Source organism: Corvus kubaryi, unplaced genomic scaffold (genome assembly GCF_017639235.1).
Source record: "Corvus kubaryi isolate FWS band 111438036 unplaced genomic scaffold, C.kubaryi_AGA036_p1.0 124, whole genome shotgun sequence".
NCBI classification, from domain to species: Eukaryota; Metazoa; Chordata; class Aves; order Passeriformes; family Corvidae; genus Corvus; species Corvus kubaryi.
This window is the reverse complement of record NW_024580659.1, coordinates 1559782-1574078: the sequence shown is the minus strand read 5'-3', so window position 1 is coordinate 1574078 and position 14297 is coordinate 1559782. Positions and strand designations below refer to the sequence as shown.

At 62.2% G+C, this 14297-nt stretch overlaps 3 protein-coding genes across 3 annotated transcripts; all 3 read right to left on the bottom strand.

Annotated features, from left to right (window-relative positions):
- Positions 1–704: 704 nt before the first annotated feature.
- Positions 705–3297, bottom strand: HYAL1 (hyaluronidase 1). The gene is made up of 4 exons (XM_042018961.1): positions 3178–3297; positions 1457–2667; positions 1240–1329; positions 705–1150 (listed from the first exon to the last, which is right to left on the bottom strand). Exons 2-4 carry the CDS (start codon positions 2354–2356, stop codon positions 833–835), a joined length of 1308 nt encoding a protein of 435 aa, XP_041874895.1. The 5' UTR covers positions 2357–2667; positions 3178–3297; the 3' UTR covers positions 705–832.
- Positions 3298–3578: 281 nt separating this feature from the next.
- Positions 3579–6641, bottom strand: HYAL2 (hyaluronidase 2). Its single transcript, XM_042018889.1, has 4 exons — positions 6552–6641; positions 5149–6090; positions 4436–4525; positions 3579–4308 (listed from the first exon to the last, which is right to left on the bottom strand). The coding sequence occupies exons 2-4, from the start codon at positions 6073–6075 to the stop codon at positions 3877–3879; spliced, it is 1449 nt and encodes a 482-aa protein (XP_041874823.1). The 5' UTR covers positions 6076–6090; positions 6552–6641; the 3' UTR covers positions 3579–3876.
- A 2835-nt stretch (positions 6642–9476) lies between these two features.
- TUSC2 (tumor suppressor 2, mitochondrial calcium regulator) lies at positions 9477–14291 on the bottom strand. Its single transcript, XM_042019035.1, has 3 exons — positions 14110–14291; positions 13747–13867; positions 9477–12146 (listed from the first exon to the last, which is right to left on the bottom strand). Exons 1-3 carry the CDS (start codon positions 14259–14261, stop codon positions 12081–12083), a joined length of 339 nt encoding a protein of 112 aa, XP_041874969.1. The 5' UTR covers positions 14262–14291; the 3' UTR covers positions 9477–12080.
- Between the last annotated feature and the right edge of the window lie 6 nt (positions 14292–14297).

The following is a 14297-nucleotide window of genomic DNA, read 5'->3' as shown; positions in this document are numbered from 1 at the left end:
TGTAATAATAAGAAGTGAACATAAGAAATGTAGTAACTCTGCAGTGATTTACGTTAACCAGCTTAAAAATTAAGGGTACAGCTTTGTAAGTCCCCAGAACACACACAGTGCCACGCAGTGCAGTCCCGACAAGGAGAGATTACCTGAATTAGGGCCTAAAATCAGAGAACTGAGCATGTGATTCCCCCACCCCCAGATGAACATCCAGATGAAGATGCCAACATCTTTATCTTGGCTGGGCCGGAGTTTCATGCCTTCTCTCAACTGCTTTGAAACAGGTATGGTTAAGTCTGTGGTCTGGGTTACAGAGATCAGTGCTTTTGCTTATCATTTGAGGGCTGAACTGCTTTGCATGTGGTTATCCAGGGAAAATCAAAGTGAGGGCACTGGTTTCACTCCACTCCTCTGTGCACAGTGAGGCGTTGGAGAACACACTCCCTCAACTGCAACCACACAGGCACATCTTTTCATCCCCTTTGGCTCCACTCTTTGGCCATTCCCCATCATTCCCCCTTTTCTCATCCTCCTTCCCCATCATCCCTCTTCCTATGTCTTTTCCCAAGAATTTTCTTTTTTTCTTGTGGTTTCTCTGAGGCATTACATCCCCAGACCAAAGGACAGCCCTTGGCAGCATCACAGGGCACCAGTGGTGTTGCAGGAGGACCCTCCCACCCCAAAACATGTTGCATCAGAAGACAAGGAGATGCTTGCTGGTGCTTTCTGTTTTTATTAACAGCCCCACAGCCAGGTTCTCAACCCCATGGCGAGGGTGCTGAGGTAGTGTCACCCCATCTGCCCCAGTGTTCCCACAATGCGAGGATTGCGGGAGGGGTCACTTGGCAAAGCCCAGGGTGTCACAGCGGGGTCCCTGCCACTTGTCGTAGCACTGGCAGCTGAACTCCTTGGCCAGTTTGGAGATGTCCTCCCCGGGCTCCAGGCTCTGAGCCACCAGCCAGGGCTTGCCAGAGTGCAGGTCGATGGTGAAGCGGGAGGGGTCGAGGTGGAGGTAGCCCTGCTGGTTGCCCTGGCGCACGCAGCGGCCCTGGCCGGAGCACAGGGTCTGGCTGCACAGGTCAGCGCTGGCCGTCACATTGACGATGTAGTGGCCCAGGGGCCCCTCCACGTAGTCCTTCAGCCTCAGGCAGATCTCCTGCAGTGGCGTTTGGTGTCACAGCCCTGCACAGCTGAGGAACGGGGGATCCCAGCTGGCAGGGACCTGGTGCCACCCTCTGCACTCACCTTGGAGGTGCTGTAGTCCAGGCTGCCCCAGAGGATGATGCCAGCAGCGCCCTGAGCCGCACTCTCCCCGATGGTGTTCATCAGGTCCTCCTGCACCCTCGGGGAGAGGAGAAGTCAGCAGAGCCTAAAGCCCCCACACAGCCCCAGCAGAGCTAAAGACTCCCCAGTACCAACCCATCAGCCCAAGAGGTGCCCACTATCCCCACATCCCCATCACCTGGGAAAGGAAGTCCACGGTGCGCTCGAAGGCAATCTGGGAGTAGGGCAGGACGGGGATGCCACTGTCAAGGATTCCACGCTGGACAGCAAAAGCCTCGGCCACGCGGTGCCGGACGTAGGCGAGCACCTTGTTGGTGCCATTGAGGCAGAGGGGCAGGTAGATGCTGGGGTAGAGCACCCGGCTGCTCTTCCAGAGCCACAACAGATTCTTGTTCCTCTGCTGCTCCACCTCTGGGCATGTCCCATTGTAGGGCAGGCTATCAAAGTCATTGTTGTAGCAGTCAGGGAAACCATAGAAACCCCAGTAGGCACTGGGATGGAGGCTCTCACCCAGCCACAAGGTCTTGTTCATGAAATCGCGGGCGCTCTCCTCAAACTGCTGCTTGGCCATCTCCTCCACCTCCTTGGGAGGCCACTGTGGGTGCTGCTGCTGCACCAGCTCCTCTGACTTCTGCTGGTAGATCTCCATGGAGTCCCAGTTGCGGATCCACAGTGGGCGCCACTTCTCCCAGTCGATGACAGCCAGCCCACCATAGTCAGGGTTGGGCAGGGTCACCTTGATGTCCTGGGTGGCCTGGTGGATGTGAGTCTCCAGGCTGGCATTTTGGGGGAGCCCCCCGTTCACTGGCACCCCATCAGATGTGTAGTAGGGGAAGAGACCGATCTTGTTGCTGTAGAAGAGAGTGATGTCCTGCCCAGTGAAGGACTGATGGTCATTGGCCAACACATCAAAGACCTCCAGGTTGAGGGTGACGTTGTACTTCTTGGCACAGTTCTCGGTGGGGATGTTCCAGATGGTGACAAAGGGGCGGTTGACGAGGACAGGACCGGGCCCCCCAGCATGGGCCAGGGCAGGCAGGAGCAGCAGGAGGACCCGGCAGGACCACACCGATGCCATGGTGGCTGGTGGGCTCAGGCTGAGTCCTGGTGCTGCCTTGGGGAGAGCTGAGACCTGGGCAGACCTTGATGCCTTTATCCCCAAATCAGGACCAGCATTAATCCACACCTCCGTTCCCAAGCGGGGCCGGTCGCCAAGGGTGACCTCTCCCACCTCCTCAAAGTCCCCGAATTTATCAGCAGCTGGAGCCCAGCAGAGCGGCCCCGGAGTGGGACAGCCGCGTCAGCCCCGCGTAATGACCGGCGGCGGCGGGCTCGGCTGGGAAGGAATGCGCAGAGTCAACACCCCATGACTGGCCGGCGATGAGTGGGCTGGAAAGACAAACAGACACGGACGGGGCGGGGGGAGGAAGGTCACGGTGATGGACGTGGGCTGCGCCGGGCGGGCGTCGCTCGGGAAGTGGCGAACGACGGCCATGCGCTGGCGAGAGGAGGGCACTGCTGGCAGGGAGCTCCCGGCACTGGGCAGGACCGGCAGGACACAGCCCGGGGTGGCACGGGACATTCCCGCGTGGGTACCGCGGCCAAGGGACGGCACGGCCTGGGGCCAGGAGGTACAGGAAGCACAGCACAGGACAGCAGCCACAGAGAGCACGGCATGGGGACACTCACAGCAGCCGAGGGGCGTGGGCAGGAAGGCGGCTGTGTCACGGGGGGCCGCTCTATGCCCACGGGCACCCCTCAGGGCACGGCAGTGCCCGGAGAGGCTGCACGGGCACAGGCAGAGCAGGGCAGCGGCGGGGACACCGGTGGCACAGGACAGCGGAGCTCAGGGACGCTCGCGGCCCAGGGGAGTCCCCGGCCCCGCGGGGCTGTACCTACCCCCGGCCATGGCGCACAGCACGGTGTCCCCACACGGCGATCCCGGTCCCGGGGGCTCCAGTCCCGTATCCCGGACACTGTCGGGGCGCTGGGGCGGGGCCACGCCGGGAATCCCGCTGGGGGCGGGGCCGGGGCGGGGCCGGGGCGCACGCAGCCTCCACGTGGGTGGCCCGGCCGTGGCTGCCCACGCGGCTCCGGCTCCGCGGGGCTGCTCCGGCTCCGCGGGGCCGCTCCCGCCCCTCCAGCGCCTTCCCCGAGCGGCTCCGGCTCCGCGGGACACTTCCCAACACTGCAGAGCTTTCCCCGAGCTGCACACCAACCCACAAGGCTTCCCCCCCCCTCCCCGCCGGTTGTGTCCGCGCGTGGAATGACCCGTGCCCCGCCCCAAATCATCCCACACCTCTGTCTGACCAGCTTTATTCGAGGTAAAGCACTTCAGTGTAGGGCAGCACACGGGGGCTCAGCACCACGCAGCACCCGCTCCCCGCCCCCGTGTCCCTCTTGCCCCCATCCCTCTCCTTACAACAGGAGAGGGGTCCCCCTCCTCCCCCCATCCCCATGAGGGGCACCTGCACTGCAGCAGGGCGGGCAGAGATGGGACAACCACACAGCTCTCCCCCGCCACCACCACAGTGAGGGACAGCCCTCCATAATTAGCTGCCTCCCAGGCAGCGTAAGGATATCTTAAATAGGCTCCTCCTACACAGAAAGGGGTAGCTCAGTCCAGGGCGTGTAGCACCAGCTTGCAAGCAGCAACAGCACCCCAAGTCCCAGCGGTGCCAAACGGCCAGGGGCATCACTGCGGGGCCCAGCGCGTGTCTGGCAGCCACTGCCCTGCCAGCCCTGGTAGCAGTGGCAGTGAAAGTGGGTTCGTAGGAAGAGTATGTCAGCAGAGGAGAGCTGGCCCTCGGCCCAGAAGAGGGGCTGCTGGGGGTGGTCATCATCCCGGCGCCGCAGCTGGAAGTTGGTAGAGTTGAGGTGGAGGAAGACATCAGCATTGCTGTCCTGGCGCAGGCAGCGACCCCGGCCCTGGCACAGCGTCGTGCTGCAGAGCTCTGCTGCCGTGGTGACATTCACAATGTAGCGTCCCAGGTCCCCCTCCAGGTAGTTTTTCATGATCTGGCACAACTCCTAGGGAAAGGGAGGCACCAGGGGCATGTTGGTGTGACCCAGGGAGAAGTACCTCAGATGGACAGGACAGCTCAGCCACTGGTCCTCCTCAGGGGGCATCTACCTCCCACACTGACCCCAAACTTACCCGGTTTTTGGTATCAACTGCATCACCCCACAAAATGGCCCCAGCTGCACCCAGTGCTGCGCTCTCTCCGATGGTGGAGATCAGGTCCGGCTGTGGGGACAGGGTCTGGTTAGTGCCCACAGACCCCATGCAGCACCCACAGCCCCAGCACAGTGTGCTCCAAAGTGTCCACTGCAGGATCAGCAGGACAAGACCCAATCCCTGCTCCAGGGAAAAGGGACTGTCCCAACAACTTGGGGACAAGGCTTCCCAACACTGCCCTCCTCCTCAGGGACTAAGCCAGCACAGCACAGGGGCTGTGGGCTCACACACCCCAGGGTTCCGGCTGCCAGGACCTGGGAGTCCTGCAGTACTTCCCAGGCACTTCCCTGGTGATGGTCACCATCGGTGCCAGTCATCCTGTTCATAAGGGAAACAGTTTGTGGCACCCCATCATCAAGCCCAGAGAGGAGCTGAGCTGGGGGTCCTAGAAAAGGAGGCACCCCTCCTGCTCCCCAGGACCAGCCCCATGCCAAACGGTGCTGCTTCCCACCCACACGGGGGGGTCAAACCATGGGGTGCCCGTAACACCATGAGTGCAGACACCAGCCTCCAGAGCCACCCTGCTCCACGGGAGCAAGGTGAGATACACAGGCAGAGGAACCACCTCAGCTGACCCCAAAGCCCAGATGCCCAGGGCTTGGAATGAGGATGTCCCAGTGGTACAGCCCTACCTGGCTGAGCACATTCAGCTTGCGGATGTAGGTGGGCCGGGTGTAGACGAAGACAGGTAGGGAGTAGTCATCATGGTGCTGTTGCGAGATGCGCATGGCCTCCATCACCCGTGCCCGCACAAACTTGCGGCTGTTGGGAGTGGAGTCCAGGAGTGGGTCGAGGTAGATGGAGGGGTAGAGCGCCATGCTCTCCTTCCAGAGCCACTCCAGCTGGTCATTGCGGGTCTTCTCCACATCTGGGCACTGCCCGGTGTAGCTCTCCTTGTTCTTGCTGTAGTCATGGTTGTAGCAGTCAGGGAAGAGGTAGAACCCCCAGAGCTGCTTGGGCCGGAAGCTCTTGGCCTTGCGCAGGGTGCTCACCATGAACTCCTGGGCAGCCGACTCGAACTCAAACACTGCCTGCTTGTTCACCTTCTCACGGGGCCAGGTGGGCTGACGCCGTAACACCAGTTCCTGTGATGCCTCCCGGTAGATATCCTTCGGCTTCCAGTTGCGAGCCCAGACAGGCCGCCACTCCTCCCAGTCGATGACGGCCAGCCCTTCTTTGGTGGATGAGCGGATGTACTTGTCGATGCCCTCCTGGAGGCGGGCAAGGTGCTCAGACAGGCTGCTGTTTTGGGGGACACCACCATTGACGGCCACACCTTGACGGTTGTAGTAGGGGTAGAGTCCCAGGCGTTCCTTGTAGAAGATTGTGAGGTTCTGCCCCACGAAGCCCTCGTTGGGGGAGGCGTACAGGTCGAAGATGCTGAAGTCGAAGGACACCTGGAAGCGGGGCTTGCAGTCCTGGGTGGGCACATTCCAGGCCACCAGGAAGGGCCGACGGGTCAGATGGGGGGTGGCCGATGGCTTCTCGGGGGGCTGCCGGGCCAAGGCCAGCAGGGCCAGCCAGGGCACAGCCACCGCCGCCGCGCAGCCCCCGCGCATCCTGCCCGACGGGACCTGGGGGCGGCGGGAGAGTCAGAAGGACGGGCCGGCAGGAGGGGGTGCAGGCAGCGGCCGATCTGCCCGCACCCCCCAAGGCAGACTCTGACCCAAGTCCTCTCCCGGGGCAGAGAGGTCCCGGGGGGTGCGGGCAGAGCCCCCGGGTGGGAGTGCTGGTTCTCGGAAATCCCGGTCCTAAGCGACTTCGCCCGCTCGCGCTCCCCCGGGTGCCGGCGCGGCGCCGCCTTTGTTCGAGCCGGGCAGACAAAGCGCCGGGGCGCGGCCCCCGGCGGCCCCGCTCCGCTCCCGCTCCCCGCGCGGCTCTCACCGCGCCTCAGGCCATCCCCCGCCGCGGGCTCCTCCAGCACCGCCGCCTCCCCCCCGCCGCCGCTTTTAAACCTTCCGGCGCGCACCACCCTCGGGGGCGCCGGCCCCGCCCCCGCGCCCCGCCCGCAGCGCGCCGGGCTGCTGGCACCTACCACCGCGGAGCCCTGGGTCCCGGACTCCGAGCCGACGGCAGAGCCCCGCCACACACACACACCTCCGCGGGGCCGCGGTACCGGGCACCGGGGAGTCACCCCCCTGCCCCGCCGCGATTGGTACGGCCCGGGAGGCCCGCCCCCCCCCACGCGGCGGAAGGGGGCGGGGCGGGGCCGCGGTTGGGGCCGGCAGGGGGCGCCACGGCTTGCGGGGGGAGCGCGCGGCTGCGGTGGCCGCCGGGGCGGGGGGGTCCCCAAACCGCGGTGAGCCCGGGACGGGACTGTCCCCAGGGGGATGGTGGTGTCCCCAGGGGGATGGTGGTGTCCCCAGGGGATGGTGGTGGTCCCAGGGTCATGGTCACGCCAAACCCGTAGTGACCCCAGAATGGTGGTGACCTCAGGACGGTGTCCCCAGGCGGTGGTGACCCCAGGGCGGTGGTGTCCCCAGGATCACCATCACTCCAAAATGGGGACTCTGGAATGGTGGTGAACCCAGGATGGTATACAAGGATCATGCTGTGCCTAAAATGCTGGTGATCCTATGATGGTGGTGACTCCAGAGCATTGGCAATGCCAGAGTGCTGGTGTCCTCAAGGTGGTGGTGACCCCAGAAGAGCGGTGTTCCCTGCAACAGCAGTATCCCCAGGACGGTGGTGACCCCAGGGCAGTGCTGTGCTGGACAGGACATCCTGTGCGGGGCTAGGGCAATCGGTGCTGCTGACTCAGCCATGGCCCCGTGGGTTTCCTGCCCGGAGAGGACAAGGGGGGCCATGGGTGTAACAGGGCTGGGGGGGCTTCCTTCCCAGACCACTGCTGAGGCTCCAGCGGGTCCCCTCTGGCAGGCGATGGGACAGGCAGGGCTCGGGGACCAGCTGTGTGGCAGTCCCTATGTCCTGCCTGTTCCCCGCCTGATCGAGCTGGGGCTGGCCCCGTTGGGCTGAGGGCCACTGGGGTGCCCCTGCGCAGGAAGCGCCAGACCGCGAGGGTGTGTTGCGGCCGACAGGGGAAGGAAGCGGGACTGAATCTACGGAAGTGCTCCCCAGCCACCCGCCAGCTCCCTAAGGATCAGGCGGGAGCACCAAGCCCAGCATTGTTCGGTGTCAGTTCCTGGTGCCGCCAGTGCCAAGCCCTGCCCGCAGGCACCCGCAGCTGGCTCCAGTTAGTGACACCACTTGGGTGTCAGCTTTTGTGGCGAAGCTCCCACCGAGAGGGTGACGGTCCTGGTAGCGATGGGCACTGCATCCAGGCCGGCCACTCCAAATCCGGGCTGCACCCCACAGCTCGGCCTGGCCTGCAGGCAATGCCAGGCACCGGCTGGGAGAGGGGCTAGGAGGGTCAGCTGCTGGCCGGGCGTTGGCTGCCAAAACCCTCGGGAGAGATTGTGGGGAGCCAAGAAGTCCCAGCGCTGCAGGCGCTGCCCTTCCCCTCTGGGCAGTAAACAGGCTCCCGTTGCCAGCAGCTAAAATTTTCCATCCTCCTCGTGTGAAGGTATCCAGCCCCACCGGCAGTGGGGTGGCCGGGGGGTCACAGATTTCCACTGCTGGGAGGGCTGGATGTCCTCAAAGTGACGCAGGTTCTCACCGCTGTCCCCTCAGCGGGGCTCTGCATCACCTGACTCGGTTTCCCTCCTTCCTTCCCACAGGCAAGACTTGCTTTTGGGAGGGGGCAGCTGAGCAGATCCAGCCTCCCTTTGCCCTGCCGAGCGTGAGATCATTCCAAGTCATTCCCAGAGTGTAGAGGGGTGCAGGATGGCAGCAGTGGGCAGTGGCCAGGGCGAGCTGAGCAGGCAAGAGCTCCTCCATGCAGGCAGCGGGAGGACGGGAATCCCTCATGGATGGCAGATAAAGATAACGGGGAGTGAGTCACAGCCGCTCGTGCCAGACAGGTCCGGGCAAAGTGCGAGAGGAGGTCAGCTTGGGGATGGAGCAGCCATGGAAGCCAGGAGGGGAGGTCGGCACCTGCCTCCGCCCTGGGCTGGGGGCTCCGGGCATGGCCCTGCCCCACGGGCAGCAGGACTGGGCCGTGGTGGCCCCGGCAGACACAGAGACGGTCACGGAGCCAGAAAACCCCAGCCACCGCCTTGTGTAACCTCACCGAGCTGTACCACCCTGCGCAGCCAGCCGGTCCCCTTCTAAGCCACCAGGATCCATCCATCCCTCCTGGGGCTGCGGTCCCTATGGATGAGCCTCATCCCCCACAGGCTGGAGGGCTGGCAGGACACACCGCACCACTCACTCTCATGACAGCTTTCATCTGCGGCTCATTTCCGAGCCGGCTTGAGCGGAGGAAATGATGAGGAGTGACGGCGGCTGCAGGAAAACACTTGCAGGGCTGTCGGGGACAGGACATGGGGCACAAAGTGAGATCACACTTGCCCCACGGACAGCCGGCAATGCTCGAGGGACGGGCGGCATCCCGGCACAGGGTCACGCTGGCTCCAGAACGTCAGGCCCCCGTGATTAATGAGGCACTGATTTGGCAGGACAGCCGAGGAAGGAGCGGACAGGCGGATCCTCCCCCCCGCGGGGCTCGGGCGGAGCCACGGGAAGAGTCAGCTTGAGGCTGGGCTGCCTGCGAACCCCGCGTCCCGCAAACCTCCCTCCCCACACGGGAGGCCTGAATTCCAGCCCTCGGGACTGAGCAAGGAAATTACATATATTTCACATTAGTTATATATTTAAAAGATATCACGGCAGTTACAAGTAGAGAGTCACAGCCTGACAAAGCCACCAACTCCTGCCAGTGTCGTGTGCCAACTGGAGCACCTGGAAATGGCTGTGACTCAGGAGTCCTTCACCATCAGCTCGGCCACATGTGCACAAACACCCCCCTTCCCGAAAAAACAGGGGGCTCGAAGTGCCAGCGGCAAAGTCCACCTCCCCTCAGGCACAGCCCCTCCCCAGTAAGACAGCTCTGGGACTTGTGGGCTCTACAAATAATTTTATTGAAATTTAACAAAAGTGGACAGATGCACTGGGAGGAAGGACCATACGCAGTGTACATTTCCCAAACCCATGGGTCCTACCCACACGCTAGAGGAGCAAGGAGCCTAGTGTCGGTGAGTACGATTTGGCTACACATCCACACGGGAAAGCACAATGTTGCACAGAAATTGGAAAAAAAAAAAACCAAACAAAAGGAAAACTTTTTTTTTTTTTTGCTTGCTCCAACACCACAGTGGACACAGATACTATTTACAGTGACCTTCACATTTTTAAGATCCCTCCAGGTGCTCCCAAGGCCCTGCTGCTGCAGGATTGCTGGGGTCCTGGGGGCTGGCTGCTGTGGGGACCAGCCTGGGAAGAAGCAGGGCAGGATGCAGCTTGTTGGCAGCCTGCAGAGGTTCGCTGCCACTCTGGTGACACTGAGGGGGTAGAAGGGTGGGAGAAGGCATGGTTTTTGGGGAAGCATGTTTAATACGCTAGGGGAAGGATGGCCAGCCTGTCAGAAAGGACAAAAGCATCCTTGATAAGCTGGTCACAGTCTCTGCCCCCTCCCCCGGGTTTGGGCCATGCCTTGCCAGCAGATTTCTGGCTGGCAGCCAGGCGAGGGGCTCCCCACTGGGGCAGGCAAACAGCACCAACCCCCTCCCCACTCCTCCTCCTCCTTCCCCCATGCCTAAGGTGGGGTTGGTGCAGCTTCCCGTGCCCTCAAACAGCAGTGGGGCAAGGCAGCACAGACAGTGTGGCCATGGTTTTCTCTCCTCTTCCTGGGGACAGCAGCTCCTACTCTCCTGTGGACCCCAAGGGATGCCCTTCCCAGGGAGCTCCAGCCAGGGAGAAACTCAAGAGCAGGTGGTGCAAATAAGAAACACTTCAGTGAGGGATTGTTTTAAGACAAGATTCCTTCAAGCAAGCAGGAGAACAAAAGATGTCGAAAGAAGCGCCCAGCATCACAGTGTAGACGAGCCCTGCCCTCCCACTTTCCTGCCTGGTGGCAGCCAGCACATCCACTTCACCCTGCGTGCTCGCTCCTGTCGATGGGAACCGCGGGTGGAGGGACATGAAGGGAAGAGGTGGCGACAGGAAGACAGCAACAGCCACGCCGCTGTTATCTCCCCGAAGCCGGGAATGTGGCCCCGCGCCCGGGCGGCTCTCAACGGACGCGGGGATGGATACATCCAACGTAGACACCGACAGGGCTGGCAGCCAAGTGCCAGCAGCTTAAATTAAAAATCGAGGTAGCAAACATCTGAAGTGCTTAGAAAGTAAATAAGTTCTGGAACGAAAGAGGAGGAAAGCCGAGCTGGCTGCTATGGGGAGTAGGCTCTGACCCACTTTAAAGCTGTGCTGCTGCCGGTCCTCCTCTGCCTGCCCGGTCCAGGCACAGCTGAGCAGGGAGGCAGGGGCTCCTCATGCTGCCAAGGGGCATTTGGGGTCAGGCCTTTCTCCCAGCAGCTGGACACACGCAGGGGTGAGAGGTTCTTCGGTGCCGCCAAGACCTCGACCTTCTCAGGTGGGAGGAAAGAGGAGAAAAGAGCAGGACCTTCCGAGGTGGGGCAGAAAGCCTCCCTTTAAAGTGCATTGCATTTCTCCTCCTGCCACAGCTGGGATGCGGAAGGAACCACAGTTCACATCACCAGGGAGATTTCCAAGCTGGGGCAGGTACGCCGATTGATTGTTTCAGGGGCACAGGGAAGGAAGAGAGGATTCCTTTCCTGCTTGGCTCAGTCAAGGCCCAGCCTACAGGGAGGTATGTTCAAACAGCAGAGGGGGGTGAGGAAGCTGCCCGGCAGCCCAGCCCCGCAGCAGGAGAGGGACGGCGCTCAGCGGGAGCCAGTGTGACAACAGGGGAGGCAAGTCCACTGTGGAGCTGGGACCTCGCTGCCACCAGCAGTGGCCATGAACTGCAGAGATCTCCAGCAGGCAGCAGCAAAGCCAACCTCCCCAGCACTGGCATAAGTGGGGAAATGCAGTGGGGGAAGAGACCGAGGTCTAAGAGAGTGGCATCTGATCTCCATCCCTGTCCCGAGAGGAGAGCTGCAGCCAGCCTGATGTGCTTCAAGACCCCTCAGCCTGCCCTGTTTATCCTCCATCAACAAACCCACACAGGGGAGCGACACATCACACCGTGTCAAGGGACATGCTGCAACACTGGCCATCTAACCTGCGGGCCCCAGGGACCTCGGGGCGCGGGGCAGGGCGTTACCGTGCCCTGGCTCTCCCTGGGCCGCATACCTGAGAAGCAGGGGATTCTCTCTGGTGAGAAGTGCAGGCTTGCTCTCCCTTTAACAGCTCAATCACAGCAGCTTGTTTGCAGTTCCAGTTACCCATCAAACGTCGGCTAGAGGCTACAAAAGGTATTTTAGTCTTCTGACTCAAGCGAGGATGTTTTTAAGCAGTCATTGCACAGAGTCACCCACCTCCTGCGAGGGCCTGCTCTGTCCTGCCTCACCTCCAGGCGAGGGGAGAGCCACCGTCCCGCCATGTGTCCAGAGTCCTCCTCGGTGGGAACACAACGCAGCCTGGCCTGGCGAGGCTGGGGGCAGTGGGGCAGGGCCTCCTGCCCGTGGGCAACGATGTCTGGGACTCACACCTCGCAGATGATCACTGGGAAATCCACGTGAATGCGAGGATGCTCTAGTTTCACTATGCCCTGAAAGAAGAGACACAGCAGTGAGCAGAAGGGATGGCCAATCAACATCCCCGAGCCCTGCCAGTCACCCAGTGACAGAGAACACCCTGCCCTTGAGGAACCGGAGGGACCAGGGTCCATAAATCGCCTGTGACACCAGGTACGCCTGAGCAGCAGCATGCAAAGCACCAGCACTTTGCCCTTCGCACTCGTCCCTGGAGAGCCGAGGGCGGCACGGCTGGCTGCCACACATGGCAGGGCGAGAAAGGAGGGAGCTGCTCTGCCAGGCACTGCCCGTGCAGCAGCTGGTGCGTGACTGGCAGATATTGGCTGTCTGGGCTTTTCATGCGGCACCTTTCATTCACGGGATTTAGAAGAATGAAAAGAGCTCTCTGAGAGAACGCAGCCGGGGCAGCTGGCGCACAAGAAAAGCGGCTTTCTGTGCAGAGGGGAGGCTGCTGAATGCAGGCTCCCTCCACACCAGCCACAGGAACCGTTCCCATGCCCCGTCCAAGCCTTCTCCTGTTACAGCACCAGGAGGAGCTGCTGGCAGGTGGGGGGCTGGGGCAGAGGAGGGAGCAGGGGCTCAGGGCTGGGCCTGAACCCACAGAACCAGAGCAAAGCCTGCGCTAGCAAAGGACTATTCAGTGCTGGTACCTGCTCTCTCCAGCTCATCTAAGCTTTCCAACTGGGTGAGTTTCAACCCACACCAGTGAGGAGTCAGTTCCACAGGCCAAGCCTGCCTCTGCTAGAATGCCAGCCCAGGAAGCAGCACCAACCAAATCCTTCCGTCCGTAACTGCCTGCTCAGTGCTCAGCGGGGTCCCATCCTGCTGGGAGGCTGCCCACTCCTCAGAGCACACTGACAGCTCACCCCAGGTGCTCACTGCAGCCATGCCTTTCTGCTTAATTAGGGAAGACTCCTAAGGGTCTCTCTCCAGCCCTGGTTTGATCGGCCCTTTCCTCCATTTGTGCCCCTCGAAGATTCCCTACATGCAGGCTACCCTGCCCCTTCACCATGATCCTCATTTGACATCCCAGCCCCTGCCCAGCTTCACACCACTTGCTTATTTAAAGAGGAGACTTTTCCACTGAAGAGCAAAGCACATAGCTGTCAACGCTGCTGAGAAGCTGGAGGGGATGCGCACACTCATGTCAGCAGCTGACGGGCTCTGGCTGCTGCTCCCCAGCACAGGGCCTGGCCCTCCGCAGTGACATGACACTGGCTGAGGCAGCACAGCACCCTACACCTCGTGGAAGGTGCTTGGTAATGAGACACCGTGGCCATGCAGGGCTGCCTGGCACTCCGTGCCCCACAACACACAGTCTGAGCTGTCTTCCCCTGCCTGGCAGCTCTGAAAGGCTCAGGCACTGCTTCTCTCCAACAAGGACAGCTGGAGGGTGCCACCAGCTCTCCCTTTCCTATCACAGCCTCAGGTGACACGGGTGTGAGCCAGGACACATAGAAATCATGGCTCTGAGGCAGAAACTTGGGGGAGGAGAGAGCCTCCACCTTTCCAGCAAGAAGATGCCCTGAGGGAGATCGCTCCTGTAAAGTCCGGACTTCAAGTGTCACCATGGAGCTTTGCACTCACTTTCCCGCACTCTTCTCCACCCCTTACCTGAGGTATCAGGTTCTTGTGGATCCTCTTCAGCTTGGCGCGCTTTCTCCCGTTCTTGGTGACGATTGTCTCCTCGTAGAACTCGTGAGCAAGATCCCCGTCCTCATCGTAATACATGGAGCTGCCAAGAGGGGAGGCGTTGAGGTGAGAGCCTGCCGGCCCTGCCGGCTCCCTGCACCCCGAGCCGGGCTGAGGCCTAGGGCAGCCCAGTCCCTCCTCCCCTGGGGAGCTGCAGCGAGCACCAGCTGCCAGCTCGGCGCTGCCGGCGGCTCCTCCCGACCCCCGCGCCCTGCCTGTGCTGGGGCCGGCCCAGCGGCAGAGTCCCCCGCCCCGGGACAGCCGCGCCCCGCGCCCCCGTCTCACCCGCGCCGCGTGAACACGAAGGGGGTGGCGGCGCGCGCGGCCCGTGCCCGGGCCAGGGCCTGCTGCCCGCCGGAGCCTTCGGGGCCGCCGCCGCCCGCCGCCGGGGTGGCGAAGGGCCACAATCCCCGCGACTTGGAGCCGCTGGCGCCCATGGCGGGGGCGGCGGCGGCGGCGGGAGCGGGGCCGGG

Bases quoted from the DNA above. Each gene is read 5' to 3' on its own strand.
- HYAL2 (XM_042018889.1), bottom strand. From the start codon at position 6,075: ATGCGCGGGGGCTGCGCGGCGGCGGTGGCTGTGCCCTGGCTGGCCCTG. The intron at 4,526-5,148 runs GTAGGGCTGTAC...CTGTCCCCACAG, and splicing joins AGCTGAATGTGCTCAGCCAG to CCGGACCTGATCTCCACCAT. The intron at 4,309-4,435 runs GTAAGTTTGGGG...CCCTTTCCCTAG, and splicing joins CAGTTGATACCAAAAACCGG to GAGTTGTGCCAGATCATGAA.
- TUSC2 (XM_042019035.1), bottom strand. From the start codon at position 14,261: ATGGGCGCCAGCGGCTCCAAGTCGCGGGGATTGTGGCCCTTCGCCACC. The intron at 13,868-14,109 runs GTGAGACGGGGG...CCCTCTTGGCAG, and splicing joins TTCGTGTTCACGCGGCGCGG to CTCCATGTATTACGATGAGG. The intron at 12,147-13,746 runs GTAAGGGGTGGA...CTCTTCTTTCAG, and splicing joins ACAAGAACCTGATACCTCAG to GGCATAGTGAAACTAGAGCA.
- HYAL1 (XM_042018961.1), bottom strand. From the start codon at position 2,356: ATGGCATCGGTGTGGTCCTGCCGGGTCCTCCTGCTGCTCCTGCCTGCC. The intron at 1,330-1,456 runs GTGATGGGGATG...CCGAGGGTGCAG, and splicing joins CCGTGGACTTCCTTTCCCAG to GAGGACCTGATGAACACCAT. The intron at 1,151-1,239 runs GTGAGTGCAGAG...ACGCCACTGCAG, and splicing joins TGGACTACAGCACCTCCAAG to GAGATCTGCCTGAGGCTGAA.